The sequence below is a fragment of the Sapajus apella genome, unplaced genomic scaffold, assembly GCF_009761245.1.
Source record: "Sapajus apella isolate SASKATOON/1434 unplaced genomic scaffold, GSC_monkey_1.0 scaffold66, whole genome shotgun sequence".
Taxonomy (NCBI): domain Eukaryota; kingdom Metazoa; phylum Chordata; class Mammalia; order Primates; family Cebidae; genus Sapajus; species Sapajus apella.
This window is the reverse complement of record NW_022437006.1, coordinates 4,345,855-4,364,484: the sequence shown is the minus strand read 5'-3', so window position 1 is coordinate 4,364,484 and position 18,630 is coordinate 4,345,855. Positions and strand designations below refer to the sequence as shown.

The 18,630-nt window shown below is 33.7% G+C and overlaps 1 protein-coding gene across 6 annotated transcripts in view; it reads right to left on the bottom strand.

Moving 5' to 3' along the window:
- Positions 1-18,630, bottom strand: part of LRRK2 (leucine rich repeat kinase 2) — a 152,124-nt gene that overhangs the window by 123,343 nt on the left and 10,151 nt on the right. For 4 of the 6 annotated variants that reach the window (XM_032248335.1, XM_032248336.1, XM_032248339.1 and 1 more), the window contains 9 exons: positions 17,302-17,390; positions 14,942-15,076; positions 12,414-12,548; positions 8,947-9,078; positions 3,674-3,724; positions 2,899-3,018; positions 1,788-1,930; positions 1,618-1,697; positions 151-257 (listed from right to left, as the gene is read on the bottom strand). In XM_032248335.1, the coding sequence (XP_032104226.1) occupies positions 151-257; positions 1,618-1,697; positions 1,788-1,930; positions 2,899-3,018; positions 3,674-3,724; positions 8,947-9,078; positions 12,414-12,548; positions 14,942-15,076; positions 17,302-17,390 (992 nt within the window). The remainder of the gene's footprint in view (positions 1-150; positions 258-1,617; positions 1,698-1,787; positions 1,931-2,898; positions 3,019-3,673; positions 3,725-8,946; positions 9,079-12,413; positions 12,549-14,941; positions 15,077-17,301; positions 17,391-18,630) is intronic. The other 2 variants (XM_032248338.1, XM_032248337.1) reach the window with 2 other exon arrangements.

Sequence of the window (18,630 nt, the reverse complement as noted above, 5' to 3'; positions counted from 1 at the left end):
CATATGTCAATATATCTCTACACATAGAGATATTTTTCATAATATATAACTTAATTAATTATATACATTTTTCACACTATATGGCTTTTATAATTTAAAATACCACAAAAATGTGTTCCCCTTTATTTGAAAATATGGCACACTGCTTACCATTTTGTTCTAAGAGAGTTGATAGTGCATTCGCAGATGCCTGGAAAACTTCTTTTGATGAAGAATGCATCAGCATGGAGAGCATCACTTCCCTATGAGCTGGGAAGCTTTCAAAAATTCAAGGAAAATGTTAGTAGTAATCTTTTAAATAATTATCTCAAATTTTCACTTACTATTATCTTTAACAATAATTAACAATAATTAAGAGCATATAAACAATATTTTATGCCATCTCCACCTACAAGAGTGAATTATAGTTCATTTTTTTAAGGCTCGATTAAATACTAACAAAATAGTCTTTTTATGTGTTTTCAAAAGCCAATAAGCAGCAGAGGGGAAAAAAAAAGCTCAGCAGATATATAAAGTGATGCTAAGGAAAAAGGTAAGTGAGGAAAGAAAGAAGATGGAAACAAGAAAGGAAAAATTAAAAATTGTAAAGAAATAAGGTAGGTTTTAAAGATATACAACATAAATATGTTTTCTTTGTTTTCACACTATACTTATTTTAAAGCTGTCTTACGGATATCAAGAGATAGGTATCCTATAAACTAAACTTTAAAAACTGCAACATGAATCTCCCTTACCCTAATCTCCAAAATCCTTGCTCAACATGAGATTATTAAGATGCCAATTTAGCATAGTTTCCAAAAGAATTACAGTTTCTTGTCAAAATGAAAATGTTTAATTAACTAGCATCTGTGTTATTAATTCCCTTCTTATCAGCAACAGATAATTATACAAATAGATTGTAAAGGTTTCAGATGTAGAATACTACCATTTGTTTCCAAAATAAGTCATTCACAATATAAAACCCAGAGGATACCCACTGCAAATAGCATAAGGAAAATCATTTGCCATAAAACACAAAGGCCCATGGATATGAAACAAACCTGATATACACAAAACTCCTTGCTACAGTTTGTATCTTTGGGAGATAGGGTCAGTCTTATAATATTTGAATGGCATTTTTATGAAAGAGTTATCAGGAGACAACAGTTTCAAATAACCCTCTCAAAAAAGACAGGTCAACTCTGTCACATCAGATGGGAACTTATGATAGGAAGCTCTCTAACCAAATCTAATTCCTGATATTGACAACCTGCTGGTTAATCACTGCAGAAGAAAAGATCACAGGTGGCTCTGCAATGTCTATCACCCAAGATAAATTAATATGGCATTTTAAAACAATTAGCCAAAAAACAGATTCTTTTGCCATTATTCATGAATTACTGAATGACTCTTGATTCTAAATCTCTCAATAACTCTCAAACATTCTACCTTTTCTAACTATTGAAGGTAATAAGATCAAAACACTACATATCCACTAACATTTTGCAGCAACATCTAAAACATAAATACCCATATCAAAAATATTTATAACAATAAATGTTATGGTTAAGGTATTTTATGGGTATAGATTTAAAATATAACTGAAAATTTCTATCATATGAAATCAAAACTACTGACTGGCCATCTTCATCTCCAATCTTCTCATGTAAACTGTTTTGGTACATAAGGAGATTATTTAGTGCCCAGCATGCGGCCTCCTAAATTAAGAGAGAAAAAAGAAATCTGTCAAAATATAAATGACTGGCAAACATAATTTTGAATAACACTAATATTTATGAGAGTCCAACCTGCACATCCTTGTTCTTTCTATGCCATGTTAATGCTTTGTAACAGGCTTCCAGCCAAAACAATTTATCTTCTTCCCCCTCATCATCATTCTCCTGATTCTCATTCTTTTCCTCTAAGTCTTGATTTAAGAAAATGGTCTCAGCTTGAAAAAAATTAAAAATAAACAGAAACATTATATATATTATCTACTTAACAGTTTGACCAACTTTAAGTCCATATTTTGAAATGTTACCAAAAGAATGAGGTGTGCTTTAGCAGAAGCCTTGGTCAATTATAAAGGTTAATTTTAATATATTACACACTTCATAATACTACCATCCTATACAGATAAATGATAAAATGAGGAAGAGGGTACCAAAAAAAACTAATAAACTAAAGGAGGATTATTTGAAAAGATCAGTTCATTGCAGCACTACTCACAATAGCAAAGACATGGAATTAACCCAAATGCCCATCAGTGATAGACTGGATAAAGAAAATGTGGTATATAGATACCACGGAATACTATGCAGCCATAAAAAATGAGATCATGTCCTTTGCAGGGACACAGATGGAGCTGGAAACCATTATCATCAGCAAACTAATGTATGAAGAGAAGACCAACAACTGCATGTTCTCATAAGTGAGAGCTGAACAATGAGAGTACATGGACACAGGGAGGGGAACAACACTCACTGGGGCCAGTTGGGGGGCAGGGCTGGGGAGGGAGAGCGTTAGGAAAAATAGCTAATGCATGCTGGGCGTAATATCTTAGGTTATGGGTTAATAGGTACAGCAAACCACCATGGAACACATTTACCTATGTAACAAATCTGCACATCCTGCACATGTACCCCAGAATTTAAAATACAAATATAATTTTTTAAAAAAGAGTAGCTGCTTAATAACAAAGCTAAATCAAGAATGATATAAAGTAAAACTCTACATCAAGATGTGTACACTTGTCACAACTGTTAGTTTCCTTGAAAGTATCTTCTAATGGAAAATGAGTCACACAGGACAAAAAAGGCACTGAATGCTTCCTTCTGTACATATGATTCTCTTGTTACAATGTTCATATTTGATGTCAAATGCATCTGTGAGAATCTCCTTTTTAGTGAAGTTACTTACTGAGAAGGGCCAAACAGCTGAGTGCTGAGATTTGTAATGCTGCGTTCTCTGGGTACTGCTGCACAGCTTTCACCACAAACTCATGGACTTCATTTAATACCAGAATATTAAAAAAATTACCTAAAAGTTAAATGAAACATTAGCTGAATTCTCACCCATGGAAGTTAAATACCTTTAACATATAACACTGTTTACATCAATAATTTTGAATAGCGATGAATATTTATTGCCATTAAAACATTTACTTTAATTAAAATAGCTTAATATGACTGAGTAAAATTTGGAAATTTTATTTTATGCTGTCATTTAATTATCTTACTTAGACAATGGAAGTGACTGAGCAAAAACAATGAGACTAGTTTGGGTTGTATTAACTGCATGTTGTCTGATTCCCTCTCATGCCATGTCTGTTACACATGGCACCACAATATCCATTGTATAAAATAACTTAATTTTTCTATCTTTTAAAGATGAAACTTTTAAATCCATCTTTTAGAAGAGGCAATATTAAATCATTTTGCTGAAAAACCCTTCTTTCAATTAAAGGAATGCTGCTCAGAAAATTCATTGGCATGCTTACCATTATTTGGTCTTGTCTATGATGATCTCAGGGAAAAAAAAAAAACTACAACAACAAGATATTTCATCACCTTCAACCCACCCCAGGAAGAACTCCTATATCTATTTATACCCACTCTTCTGAGAATTAATATGATATCCAATAGTCTAAATCCTTACAAGGAAAAACTTTATCTGATATTCCAGAAATATGTACCTTCTTCCATTTGGCTTATTTGTAACTCACCAACAGTCACCAAGCTTTTTTCTAAAAGAAAGAATTGAAACTCCTATTCAGCTATAAGTGTAACTAAGTGATCTGTGAGATTCAAAGCCAGAAATGGAAAAAATCCTGGAATGGAAAAAATCATAAAAAACCTAAAGCCCAAACCAAATATTCATCAACAGGTTCACAATCAAAAGGCAGTTGAACCAAGCAGAGTGCGTCTTTACCAACGTCTGCCCGAGCTGTTGCCTCTTCCACATTCGCCCACCAAGCAGACATGCTTCACAGCCCTTAGTGATCACTAGTGCTTTCAAAAAGATTTTCTTCTACTTTTACCAGCTTGTCTAAACTTGGGTTGTCCCCATCACTGTCTTCACCCTATTATACCCACACCACTGCTGGCAGCTGTTCTGTCATTGTCTTACTGTGTGACTCTGAGAAAACAGCAAGATTGTCTGAACTTTATGTTCAGACAACTTGTGTGAAAATACACAGTAAATTGTACAAAGCCCTTAAATGCATTAAGCCCATAATTAGATTACATAATTTGGCAAAATGTTAAATATTTATTTGCTTGAGGTTTTAATTTTAACTATGAAGAAAAAGTTAAGAGTTTTATTCAGCTTCTTTTGAAACAATAAAGCAACAATGAATTATCTACTCATTAAATGGAACAAATAATAATCCACTAAGAAATAAATAAGAGAAAAAAGCAACTTTACCTGAAGATCAATTTGATCACTTTTTATTTTCAAAAAATGTTACGGAATAATACAAAAGTTACATATGACATGACAGTTGCCATGGTTTATTTAATTTTTACAGTATAATATCAAGCACCTTTAATGTGTTTCTCTAGACCAATTCGGCAGTAAGGTTACATTTCCCTAATCACGAAAACAAAACCACTTCTTCCTCTGGCCCATTTCAAGAAATTACGGTGAACTCACATTTTAATGTAACATGTGCAAGTTATAACCTGACTGTGGTAAACTGTAAAACATGAAACAGAGAATTGTACAGGAGTGTGCTATTCTAACACCTAGATTAAAGAAATTGACTTTGAATTAAAACATTATCAGAAATCAGCCAGATTAAACAAATTGACTTTGAATTAAAACATTATCAGAAATCGGCCAGATTGTACCACTACAACCTTCTCATGAAAAATAATGAGAAAAGTATCACCTGATAGAGATAAACTAATAATCAGCTACCACATTTTAGAAGAAATACTTCTTTAGGGATGAAGAAATCTGGGTTCTCAGCCTAATTTCAGCCCTTACTGCTTACATGATCTTGAATAAAACACAAAGACTCGTTGAACCAGAGGACCTCATTCGTAAATGTGGAAATAATAACCATATCCCATCTCTCAAGACTGTTGCATGGACTAAAAATACTGTGTACATATGTATATATGCAAACACAGTATTTATATTTGTATAAATGTATACATATTATATTTGTATATATAAATGCATCTATATTTATAAACATTTGTATATTTGTATATATGTGTATTTATATACATTTATATATTTATATATATTTGGATATATATTTTTATGTATATTTCTATGCATTTATAAATATATATTTATATGCATTTATATACAATGTATATATATGTATACATACAGTATACAAGTAGATTCATATATATGAAGTATATAAGTATATATATACTTTGGAAACTATGAAAGAAATATGAAAATATTAAAATATTATCTTACAGTTTTAGTCATATAATAACATTCAATAAATGCTTATCAAGGAAAGAAACAACCAAAGTTTGTGCATGTAAAATAGAATTCAACTTACAAAAAATTCATTTTAACTGAAACTAGGAACTTTCCTAAAGGTAAAATCAATTTCCAAATTATACAGGGGATATAGTCATGATACTAGAAGTGAAAATACAAATTGCTAAAATGGAGACGTGCCAATTCGTTTTTTCAAATGATTAACAATTTTCCCCCTAATAGTAATGATGAAAAACTAAATGCCTATTATAATAATCCTAATTTTGCACAAAATATTCCTGGTTATTCTTTTGGGAAAATGTCATCAGAATCAATTTCCAACAGTTAACAATCATTTCGTATTATTCACCAACCACTCACTTTTAAGTGCATTGTTGTGCTCACTCACAAAAATATCAAGGAAATTTCCAAGGTGTGTGTGTTGAGAGGCAGGGGTAGTTCAAAAAGAAGTTGAATCAAAAGCTCTGAGTTCAAAGCCAGAGTAGTCTTATGGGAAAGCATGAATTATGGCACTGCATTAAATAAACTAGTTTCAGACTCTCTCCAAAGCAAGGTAATTCAAACCAGAGTCTCTCACAGTAAGCCTGGATCTTAAGATCCTAAACTGCTACCAGGTCAGTCCTGTGCCCTGGCTACTGGAAAACACCTCTGGAGGAGCATCTTTAATTTAAGTCCTCAGGATGTTCAAATATTAAGCTCAACCAAAGAGAAACTCACAAGCATACAAGAAAATAAGGCTCCATGACTGATGGGCAGTAGGCCTAGAAGCTGTTGGTTTAGACTACACAGGACTTTATGTATAGTTAACAGATACAAAACACAAAATAGCTATTTATTAATCATTAAAGAAATAAAAGAATTTTTTTTAACAAAAAAGAAAGGGTAAAAAACAAAAAAAAAACAAGATTAAACAAGAGGCTGCCAAAACTCACCTGGTATATGTGAAAATAAAGAGAGAAGATTTTTAGAAATGTTTTAAAAAATCTAATAAATGGCCAAGTTGAATTTATCAGGGAATGCAAAGTGGCTTAGTATTAGAAAACCTGTAGATGTATTTTTTCATATTAACAAAATGAAAAGGGAAAAAAAAGACTTGCTACATTTTAAGTATATTTGATAAAATTTAATATTCATACATGATTTTTTAAAGCCCACATTGTAAAAATAAAAGCAAATAAGAAATAAAATAGAAATTTTTAACTATTTTTTAAAATTTAAACCCTTATGAGATGCATTGTTTTGGATAAGAGAATATTAAAATGTTCTGTTTAAAATCAGGAAAAAGAGTAAGATAAGGATGTCTACTATCACTGCCTCTATTTAACATGTAAGAAGAAAAGAAAATGAAATAAAGAGTATAAGAAGCAGAAAGGAAGAACTCAGACTTTCATTTATTACATATTATATAATTGTTACATAGAGAACTTAAGGGCATTTAGAAACAAATTGTCAGAATTAACAAAAGAGTTCAGAAAGGTAGGTTAGCTCAATATACAAAAAATCATTTGCATTTCTTTATGAAAACACAGTTCAAAAATATGATTTTAAAAGAGATATCATTTACAATAATAACAAAAAATAAGGTATGTAGAAATAACTAAGATGTGCAAGACATATATAGAAGAACTTATAATGCAAAGATGTCAATTCTTCTTAAAACAATCCACATATTTTGTGCAATTCCAGTCAAAATCCGAACAGTGTTTTACAGAGAACTGGACAAGTTAATCCTAAAATTTGTATACAATAGTAAAGGCCCAAGAAAAAAGTCAAGCTGTGCCTAAAAAAGAATGTAGAGTGACTTGACCTATTAGCTTTTCAGATATCAGGACTTACAGAACTATTAATATAAATGGTGTTATATTGATTCAGACAAATCAGATTAACGCACCAGAACAGCAAGAACAGAACATAAATATATATTTGATGTACCACACCACTGGGAAATGGGTGACTCTATAATAAATTGTGCTATGGTGATAACTAGCTCTCCATATTGAAAAAAGAGGGGGAATGGGTTCTTACTTTACAAAAAGAAACTGCAACAGTTTAATAAATGAGAAAGAGTTAGAATAAAATATACAATATATTTATTATCTTAGGGAAAGGAAAGGTTCCTTAAACAAAGTAACTAATTATTAAATTTAACTATATCACAAAAGCCACCATAAAGATGGTGAAAGGACATGCTATAAGCCAAGGGAAGGTATCTTCAATACATATAACCTACCATCAAGACATTATTATCCAGAATCTATGAATAAGTTTTAAAAAGACAAGACTATCTTGTGAAAAATACCGATGACAGACTGAGTATTTCAACAAAGAAGGACATACCAATGGCAAATAAATATTTTTTTAATATTCACCCTTATTTATATTTTTCTAAAAACACAGAGAGTAGTAGAATGAAACAAGAAAGAACCCAAATATCCATGGGTAGACACACGGGAAAATAAATTGCGGTATAACCAAATAATAGAATACTACATGCAACCACATGCAGAAATATTTCTGATTCTTGTAAACATAGTATTGATATTTGAAAATTACAGAAAACAATATACAGTATGATTATATTTTGATGAAGCAAAAGCAGGTAAACAGTAACAATATTACTTAAAGAAACATTAAAATGTAGTAAATCATATTTATAAGGCAAAAGATTTGTAAACACAAAATTCTAGAGAGTGTTAACCTTTATGGAGAAAGCAAGGGCAGGAAGAAGACCAGTTTAGCTTCCACCACTGGGAATATACAATATTTAAGTTGGATGGTGAGTTCTTTGCATTATGCTTTACATTTATACATATCAACTCTTACATAATTATATTATAAATATAGCCATAACAATAATAAACTCAACTATAGAACTACCTCTATAAAAATAAGATTAAAATAATACTTTTTTTTCTTTTTTTTTTTTTTAAGACAGAGTCTCACTCTGTTGCCCAGGCTGAAATGCAGTGGCAAGATGGCTGACTGCAACCTCCACCTTCTGGGTTCAAGAGATTCTCGTACCTCAGCCTTCTGAGTAGCTGGGATTACAGGCACCTGCCACCACACACAGATAACTTTTTTGTATTTTTAGTGGATACAGGGTTTCACCCTGTTGGCCAGGCCAGTCTCAAACTCCTGACCTCATGTGATCCAACCACTTCAGCCTCCCAAAGTGCTGGAATTACTTGCGTGAGCCATCGCACCCAGCCAAGATAATACTTCCTTGACATTCTACACACCTATTTTTGACACTCTTTTTAAAATTCCATCTAGGCATAGCAGAACAGTTTGTTACTTTATAGTTTTTTTTTTAATTTACTTTTTCTGGGACTTTACAATATTTTCATTCAAAGTATGTCAATATGCTACTTATCTATCATTATGCAACATAATATATGTTTTATATATGTAAACATATATATGCTGTAACATATATAAAACATACATATGATATATATGTATATCATACAGATTGTGATGATAGATTCAAAAACTCACCTAATGTAAGCCTATGGAGCAAGCAGCAACTCACTTCTTGAATTTTTTCACTGAAAGGGAATGCTTTCATAGCTTCCACCACAATATTATAACACCTGACATTGCCACTCATGAGGACTTCCACATTATTGCCTGAATTTAAAGAGATCATAATAATCAATAAGGCAACCATTTTCTCCTTTCAAATTTGCATACAAAGACATGTTATATAGATTGTAAATACAGGGCAACATAATGACTGCATTTCCAAATTTAAACATCATGTTCTGTCAGCAGCTGTAAAAAATGCTATGCTGTTTATTGACAACATAATGGGATGTAGAACTCATCTTTATCACTAAGGAAAAATTACTTTATTCCTGTTTCTTGGCATAAAGTCTTAAGACCAAAAAAAGAAAAAATTCAGAGTACTTTTAGTACTGAAAATGAAATGAAAAGTACTGAAGATAAAAGTCTGAAAATGTAATATATTGGTCATAAGTTTTCAAATAAACATATTCAAATAAATTGGAGGGTCTATTTCTTAATAAGGCTCGATCTCATTGGATAATGACTTTTGTATTGTTTTCACCAACCACAGAAAGAAAATCAGGAATAAATCACCAGAAAGAAAATTTAAAATCAACTACGACCCATTTCCTTCAATCCAGAAGAACAACCAATGTACAAGGCAGCAAAATCAAGCTTCCTGAAGGCTCCAAAATAGATGGGAGAAAAGATGGGAGAAGGAAAGAGGGGAGGCATAATATTAAAATACATATCCAAAGGACAAACACAGGTGAAACAGAGAGGAAGGAAAAACTCTACCAGGAAAAGCAATTAATCAATAAAGGGGAGCGGCCGCACCAGGCCTGCTGCTGGCTGCCGGTGGGCGCCCCCTGGTGCAGGAGGTTGATGGGGGCGTGCGCTTCCCCCGGTGCCAGTAGGGGTCGGCCGACTGCGAGTAGGACAGCCGCTGGTTTATTTGTGTTACTGAAAATGATACAATGTCATACATTGTTATGAGTGTGGTGTATTCCATTGTGGCTACATACTGGAGTTTCTCCATCCCCTCATCAGTTGATAGACTGGTGTTCCTTGAAAACCTATGTTGACTCCATCCACATTTGCATTTAGCTTGTGGCTCCCTAGTTATATCCACAGGTGCATGGTTGTGTTTTTATGCCACTACCACATTGTTTGCATAAGTATAGCTTTTAAAAGTAATTTGAAATCAGGGAGTGTGAGGCTGTCAACCAAGATTGTATTTCCTAGAATTGCTTTGCATGTTCCGGGTCTTTGATGGTTCCATGTGAATTTTAGCATTGTATGTTTACATTTCTTTAAAAATTTGGTTCATACTACATGTCAAAATTTAGGGAGTACATTGAGACATTGTGATACTACAATACCTTGCATATGAAGAAAATCAGGGTGTTTGACATGTCTATGACCACATTCATTTTGTATTTCTTTGTGGTTTAAACATTTAGTATCCTTGTTTGTAGTATATTAAAAAGACATGACCATATTGTTAAGCATAGTCATTCTACCATGGAGTAAAACATTAGAGTTCATTCCTCCCCTGTAAATGTATCTGTGCACCATGCTAATCCCTGCCCATGTTCTCTCCTCCACCCACCCTGTGATGACCACTATTGTACTTTCACCTTTAGGTAGATACATTTTTCAGTGCCCAGATGAAAAAATTCATGCAGTGTTTTTCAAAAAAAAAAAAAAAATCAATAAAGGGAGTGAGACATGAACCTACATGGAGAAAGTATGTATATCTCTGCATGAAATGTTAACTAATTTTTTTAAAAAACAAAGGCTGTTTGCAAAACATTTTAGTTTCTTTTTTGGCACAGCCCCAACTAATCAACTGTTTTCACAAAAAGTATATTATAATGCTTAAACCTAGAAAAAAATGTAATAACGTAAGGAAATGGTCTGTTAAAGCAATTCAATTATCTGCTTTGACTCAGAACAATAGACTTAAAGACTGAAAAGCAAATGTTTTTCAGTTAGAATGAGTGTTTTAAAAACTCCTGACTTCTTAATTTTTAGCTGCTACTTTTGCATTATGAATCAACACATTTTTACTGGAGTTATGTCAGATGTGGGGGAAAAACAATGGATTCCTAAAACTGCCAGCCCAAAATAAATAAATAAATGAATATATATAGCCAAGGAAAAGTATAATGAAAAATATATTCAGTTTGTTTGCAGTCATGACTCAGAGAGATGTAAAAGCATGTCCTTTCTCTACTATTGTTCAGCCCCACCCACTTCCCAGTGTTTAATTTCCTTTGAATAAGAAAACTTTGTGATTTTATAAACATCACCAAAAAAAGGCATTCTTTCACAAGGGCATCGGGTTTTCACCCTGCCTACACTGAAAGTTCACACCTGCAGACTAACATAGTAATTTCCATATCTGAAACCATAAATGCATATTACATACAGTAAACAACATACAAATAAAATACATATTTTGTAATAATCCTGTCAGTGATTTTAGAATACTTATTTATACCATGTACTATTCTACATTGTTTAACTCATTTAATCCTCAAAACTTCGCATGTGTGAGGATAAAAATATCACTAGATAAATGCATATGTATATTCTGTAGAAACCCACACAAGAAACACATGAAATACAAAGTGTTAATGGGCCCTTACAAAACAAAACAGAAAATGAGCCATTATTTTAGCCTATTAGCAATCATTGGTGACATAAACATCAAATTAGTTTCTTCTGATTAATATTTTTTGTGAAAAATCTGGCTAGATTTCAGAACATCATTAAAATGCTAATCAAGAATCAAAATAAAATTCAAACTCCTTCATGTGGCTTTTTAGGTCCTCCATGTTCTCCACTCCATGTCTCTGGCCTCATCCTCTGCCTCTTATCAAGCTCCTTGCCTCCATCAATGAAACACAAATGGATATTTGGGGATGTGCACGCACAGTGGCACTCATAACCCCACATCTTTACTGAGCTACTTTTGTCTTCCTGAAAGCACTCTGCTCTCTCTTGAGCCAGCAACTTTACACTAACCATGCCCACTTTCTGGGCCACTCTGCCTGCATTCTAACTTCAGCTCATACCTCCTTGCACAGGAAACTCTACTTACTCAATCTTTGCTAAGAGACATTGCCTCACTTTCTACTTGTTCTTCTAACTCTAGGTACTTCTGTCATTGTAATCACCTCTGTACTTATATGTGTTCCCACATTGTACTAGGAGCTCTGAAAAAGTAAGGAACATATTTGTATTTTCCATGATGGTTTCCCCAACACCAACCCCACAGCCAGCTTCAGTATACTGTCGATGAATGTAAATTAATTAAATGAATAAATGAATTAATGGGTTTACCATCCACAAGTTTCTAAATAATAAAAATATTGTTAAAATATACTCAGAAAGAGATATACCATGATTTTTCAGATACAAAAAAGAAATCACAAATAAATGCTACTTACATGGAATCGCTAGAGAATGTAAACAATGCAGCACATGAAGCACAATTTCCTCTTCTTCTTTAAAATTTTTTAACGCACTTAACAATATCATATAATCTTTGTTCTCAACAAATTCAGTCAGTTGCTCCTCTGAGACTAAAAAATGAAAGACAAAAATACTGAATAAGCTTAAAGATGAGATAAAAGTTTATTCAAAAATTATAATATTCATGATAGTTGTATAAGATATATCAAGTCTGATCTCCTTAAATACAATATACATTTTTGTAAAAACGGCCCTTCCTAAGAGTGATATAATGGGGAAACAAGCTACAGAGATTAAAATAATTTTGTTTTGACCTATGCTAGTTACTCCATGTTTTCAAACGTAAAAGTACTACTCAGCAAACAGTTCTCAGAAAAACAAAATTATTTACAATTTCACTTGGGAAATTCCAGAGAAAACTGACAGTGACAAATAAAGAAGGCCACCTGGAACTGGACATATTGCAATACATAAAAGGGAGGCATTAATGGTAGACTGCTAAAGGGTAGCTCAGCTAAACCTGTCGGTTCAAGAGTTGTGAATTTGAGCAAATGGCAAGTAATCAGGCTTTGAAATACTGTCTTACTGGGTTTCCATCAGACAGCAAAAATATACATCATTGATTTTCACAATTAAAGTCATTTGATCAAGCCAGTAAGTTCCATTTGGAATCACTGTTACTGGGCAAGAACCTCAAAAATATGTATAAAATTCTAGTTTATCTATCCTGAGAATGGCGCCAGAAATATATTAGAAAATGCAGCACTCTAAGAGATTAACATTAATTTTTTTTTAATTTTATGTCAGAGTGTCCCTATATACTTATATAACGTGAAATTGGTTAAGTTTTTCTAACAAGTGAAGAATATCAAGGAACTTTCTCACTTTATGGTCTAGCTTCCACAGTATACTTCCAAACTCTGAAAATTAACTACGTAGTTGCCCCTGAGTCCTGGAGAACTTGAATCTCCTGGAAAAATCAGAAATTTTTCTACTCTACATTTATAAGCATAACCCTCTCATAACTGATGATTTTTCTACTGAGTAACAATCTTCTTTGTAACATTCCATGGTCTATCTCCAGTGTCCTAGATGGACTAAAACGCTTGTGAGAGAATGATGTTAGCCCTTCTTCTATGAATAAGAATGTGTCCCTAAGCTTCAACACACAAGGTTATAGGCCCTGCAAAACAATAGAACCTCAACTTCATCCTAATGGTCATCAAAAGCTCAGTTGCAAGATATAACATTTATACAAGATAGCCTGAAAGACATTCCTTACTTGCAATAAACTATCTTCTACTTCACGATGTATGATTATCAAAGAGCTGGGTACCAGGCCCATGCTATTCTGACTCTTGACAGAGTCACTATCACTGCAATATGCTTTGTATTCCTTGCAAAATGTATGTCCTTTATTGTCTCATCCAGGGAGACCCATGGGAAGATGTTTCTCAGATCTCCCAGGAGACCAATTGCTTCTCCTGAGTAATAGATTTACTTTTATCTTAAGGAACTTTGTAATCAATGATATTAACCACTTTTTTTGTCAGATAGGAAGCAAACAGACAAATTTGTGGCCCACCCCTTTGCAAATACGCAGGACCCTAAGAACACAGTAAACTTAACCTAGCTTTACATTGTTGTCCCTTCACCCATTTTCTCATCCATTGTGTTTACTGTTGTGTATTATAATTATCTATAAGCTGTTTAAAATCCTTCTGGAAGGAGACAGGGAATTCAAGAGTTATCAGGTGATCTATCTCATTCTGGAAACTATGAGAAATTAGACTGGTAAACTGATAACTGACACAGGACCTGTATAAATCATTCTTATCCTAAACCCCTAGCAGAGTTGGCTCTCATAATGATACAAAAGGGGCTCTCAAAATAATTGGTAATTGAACTGCACTGTCACAAGCTCTGTGCCCTCAGGCAGGTTGCTCACTTCACTGTTCTGACCTGCTTCCTTCTCAGGCCACTGGAAAGGCTAAACAAGGACTCCAACTAACTCTAAAATTACATGATAATCTCAGTTATCAATCTAGGGCCAGGCTATGAAATGCATATTAGTCTTTTTTCCTGAGGGACGCTTCATAAACCTCCTGGCTCTTTATGCAGAGCCTTTAGCAATTTCTAAGGTTTCTGATGATGACTCAACATCATAAACCCAATGTAACCCAGGCTTGGCTTAACACTTTTATTTTTTCTTTCATAACACCCACACATCCAGTTTTCAAAGTAAACCTTATGCCTTGTTAAGCAATTTAAGAAAGTCTATTCCAATTGCATGATTTATAACCCATGAATGAAATTCACTCCACAATAACAAGCAATACTTCTGCATTAACCGCATTCCTCACCTTTGACAGACAAGTCCCACTTCTTAATAAATAGTAGGATTTTAGACACCTTATTGTTATTCTGTGTTCTACTTTTCCCAGTATAAATTTTTTTTTCCTTATATATACTTTAAAATAAGGAATTTGATATTTTAAAATACCTCTCTCAAACAGCACATGTAAAGCTTTGCATCCAAGTTTCTGGACTTCATCATTGGTTGGAAATGAGTGCATGGCATCAAAAATTAACAAGAAAATATCACTTTCTTCATCCAATATCAGCAAGGTGATTTTACCTGTTTTGAACAGAATAATATGCTCTCAGTAAACAGCTGCTTTAACATTTAATGTGTTAATTTTTACATGAAGACTATGAATTGTTTGTAGACCCATGGGTTTTTGTGTTTTTGTTTGTTTGTTTGCTGATAAACCACTTAACTGCCCTGGATGTGAGGTTTATCAAGCTCTAGATCTTTCTAAATGAGATAAACTTCCAGTTCACTTTACTATAATTTTATGAGTCCCAATCAGTACTTCTAGCCTAGACAACTTGTCCCAAACTCCTGAAATATATTCCTATGCCTCTTAGACAACATCTGAATATTCCACAGGTACCCCAAACCTAGCCTACTCCTGGCCCCTATCTTCATCAATGATACCATAATCCAATAGCTACCCAAGAGAAACTCCTGAGTCATCTTCCTTCTTCCACCCTCCTTTTCTCTTCTCATTCTCTATCCAAATAACAAATCAATTCATTACCAAGTCCTTTAAGTATATATTCCACCTATCTTGAAAATTCTTTTTCAACGAAACTCCTTTTGAACGAGGCACCTTCATTCCTATTGTGTTTTGCATTCTCGTCTAGAATGCAAAAACAGCTGCTTAATTGCTCTACAGGCCCCAATCTCTACCAGGCTAGTTTATTGCCTGCATTATATTTCTAAAACACAAATGTGAACTTACAAATCCATTGCTGAAATCTAAGATCTTCCCAAACTCCTTAGTATGAAAAACGAGACCCTTCACACGAGTGACTACAGTACATGTATCTCATCAGCCCTTCATCCTTCCACACATTGTCTTCACTCCAAATATGCTACACTCTGCTCCATAAACACTGTCTTTGGTATCTCTTTGTACCTGGATGAACTGCATGTCATACTCTTGCCTTTTGCTAGACCAAACATCTTTTATCATAATCCAAAACACAACACAAATAACATCTATTCTGTCAATAAAAATAATAATATTGGAATAGGAGTGGCAGTACTATATGAGGCTAACTTCAATATATTCCAGTGTTGGGAGATTTTCAGATTAATAAACCCTCACCTTCCTGTCCACTGCCAAACGGAGAATAAATCCCCCTCAAAACAAAACAAAACAAAACAGCCTCCCAAGGATGAGGTTAGACTAAATCATGGTTAAGACTGTGAGTGCATGCTGTACAACATGTTCATGAAAAGTTGTGGTGAAATGCTGAGTACCACCTTGGTTTTCCCTCATGCTCTCATCTTCCTTCCTTTTTCTCTTGCAAGGTCTTCATCTCTTAGCCGGGCTGATGAGGACGGATGAGGACATTTAAAACCTTCCCACTCACATGTCCAGCCTCTGTCATGCTGTCCTCCCAGGCCTCTGCACCCATGCTTCTCTCAACCTAAAAAGCCCTCCCCTACAGGGAAGGAAACTCCTCCCAGCCCTTCAGGATTAGCTCCCTGTGAGCAGCCTTTCTTCTCTGAACCTTATACAACAGACAGTGTTCAGCACAGCAATGCCAACCACCATGGGATCGTTTCAAGATTTTTTTGTTTTCAGGTTTGTTATCTTCCAGCCAAAAGTTTTCTCAGGCAAGACATGGGGAATCAGACCCTGTTTCTACCGCTTAGTGGCTGAAACAACTTCCCTGCCCTTCAGTGTTTCTCACTTAGAAAACTGAGATAAAATCCTTATCTCAAGGGGCGTTTTCAGGTTTATGTACTTAAAAGCATGTGAAGCATTTTACTTGTGAGGCTTGGCATCTAGCAAATACTCGAGAAGTAATGCTACATATTTTCAAAATGTAACTATGATGCCATATTCCAGAACATGTATTATAGCAAACATATTAAAGACATATATGGAGAAAGGTGTAATAATGGCAAGGGCATGAATGACCACCAACCTAGGGAAATATGAGATGTGGGACCAGATTTGGGGAGTAAACATCTGGCTACAAATAGAGATTTGGGGATAATATATAAGGTAATGTTTAAAACTAAGGTATTGAATGAGATTTTTGAGAGGCAAAGTACAGAGAAAAGAGGTAAAGAGAAAAGGTGGAAACAAAGAATTTCAGAAATAACTGATATTTAGGTTACATTATGGCTGTCCCATCACTAGTTCTAAAAATAGATGCAATTTTAGGACATTAAGTCAAGCTACCCTCATCCTGATCCTTAGAAAAATTAAAACACATTTAGTTAATGACATCAATTTTTTTTTTTTGAATCAACAACAAAAAAACATACACAGGTATTACCTGAAGTTAGGAGGAGATCTAAGGTCTTCAGTCCAATCATTGACAGATTTATACTGGCATTGTGAACTGTTAGCATTTTAAGAATCAATCTAGAGTTGAAAACAGAAATCAAGATAAGAATGAAATATCATACCCAGAAGTTTGCTTATTTAGATTTTTTTTTGTTCACTTATTTTTTATTACCCTCATTGTATTTAATTTCCTATAGTGAAGCTTATGTGTTTTTTATTTCTGCTTTCAGAAACAGGTCTTGCTCTGTCTCCCAGGCTGGAATGCAATGGCACAATCATAGCTCACTGAAACCTCAAATTTTGGTCTCAAGTGAGCGATCATCCCAGCCAACCTCCTGAGTTGCTAGGGATACAGGTACACACCATCACACAAGGCTAATTTTACAATTCTTTTCTTGTAGACATGGGGTTTACTGTGTTGCCTAGGCTGGTCTAAACTTCTGGGTTCAAGTGATCCTTCTGCCTCGGCCTCCCAAAGTCTGAGATTATAGATGTGAGCCACCATGCCTAGCCACATGTGTTTTTTTCTTTCTACAAACCTGAATCAGGTTTATATAAACTTAACAGGAAATGTTAATTAGCTTGATTGTGGTAAATATTTTACAATGTACACATATATCAAATCAATTGTATACCTTAAATATAAACAATTTTTAATTGTCAATTATTTTTCAATAAAGTTAAAAAGTCAACAGGGAACTATTCGTGTCTCATTTCAAAGGTTAGAAGCACTACTTATTTTCCAATAAATATTCAAATTCAAATATTCAGATTCACTATTTTCATTCAACTCCATATTCAAGAGATTATGAAGCCTTATATTTATCAAGAGAGCAAGCCCATTTTTATATGTGGTATAAATTTATAAATTATCTTAGACATGTTGATATAGTAAAATATAGAGAGATATAATTAAGAGGTTTGTGTGTATAAATTAAGAATTTGAAAATTTATTTATTGCTATTTTTAAAAGAGAAATTAAGAATATATTATATTAGAACATGAACTTAGCATATCAATAATGTTTAGTTAGTTCCAATTCATGAGATTTTAATCCCTAAGTTATCAATTCCAAAATATAATCTTTAGTCTATTCCTGCATAGCATTGTTTGGCTTTACATCGTTGGGAGAACACTGAACTGGACACATCTAGAACTTTGTATGTATTCAAGAAATGTTGAATAATCTTCATTTGGCAATTGCAGGAACTGAATGAAGTTGGTCTTCAATTCTCTGCCAGCCTTCCTCCTACTCACCCTGCCCCTACCTCTCCCTATACCATTCCCACTATTTCTGACTTTGTAACCACAGAAGAAA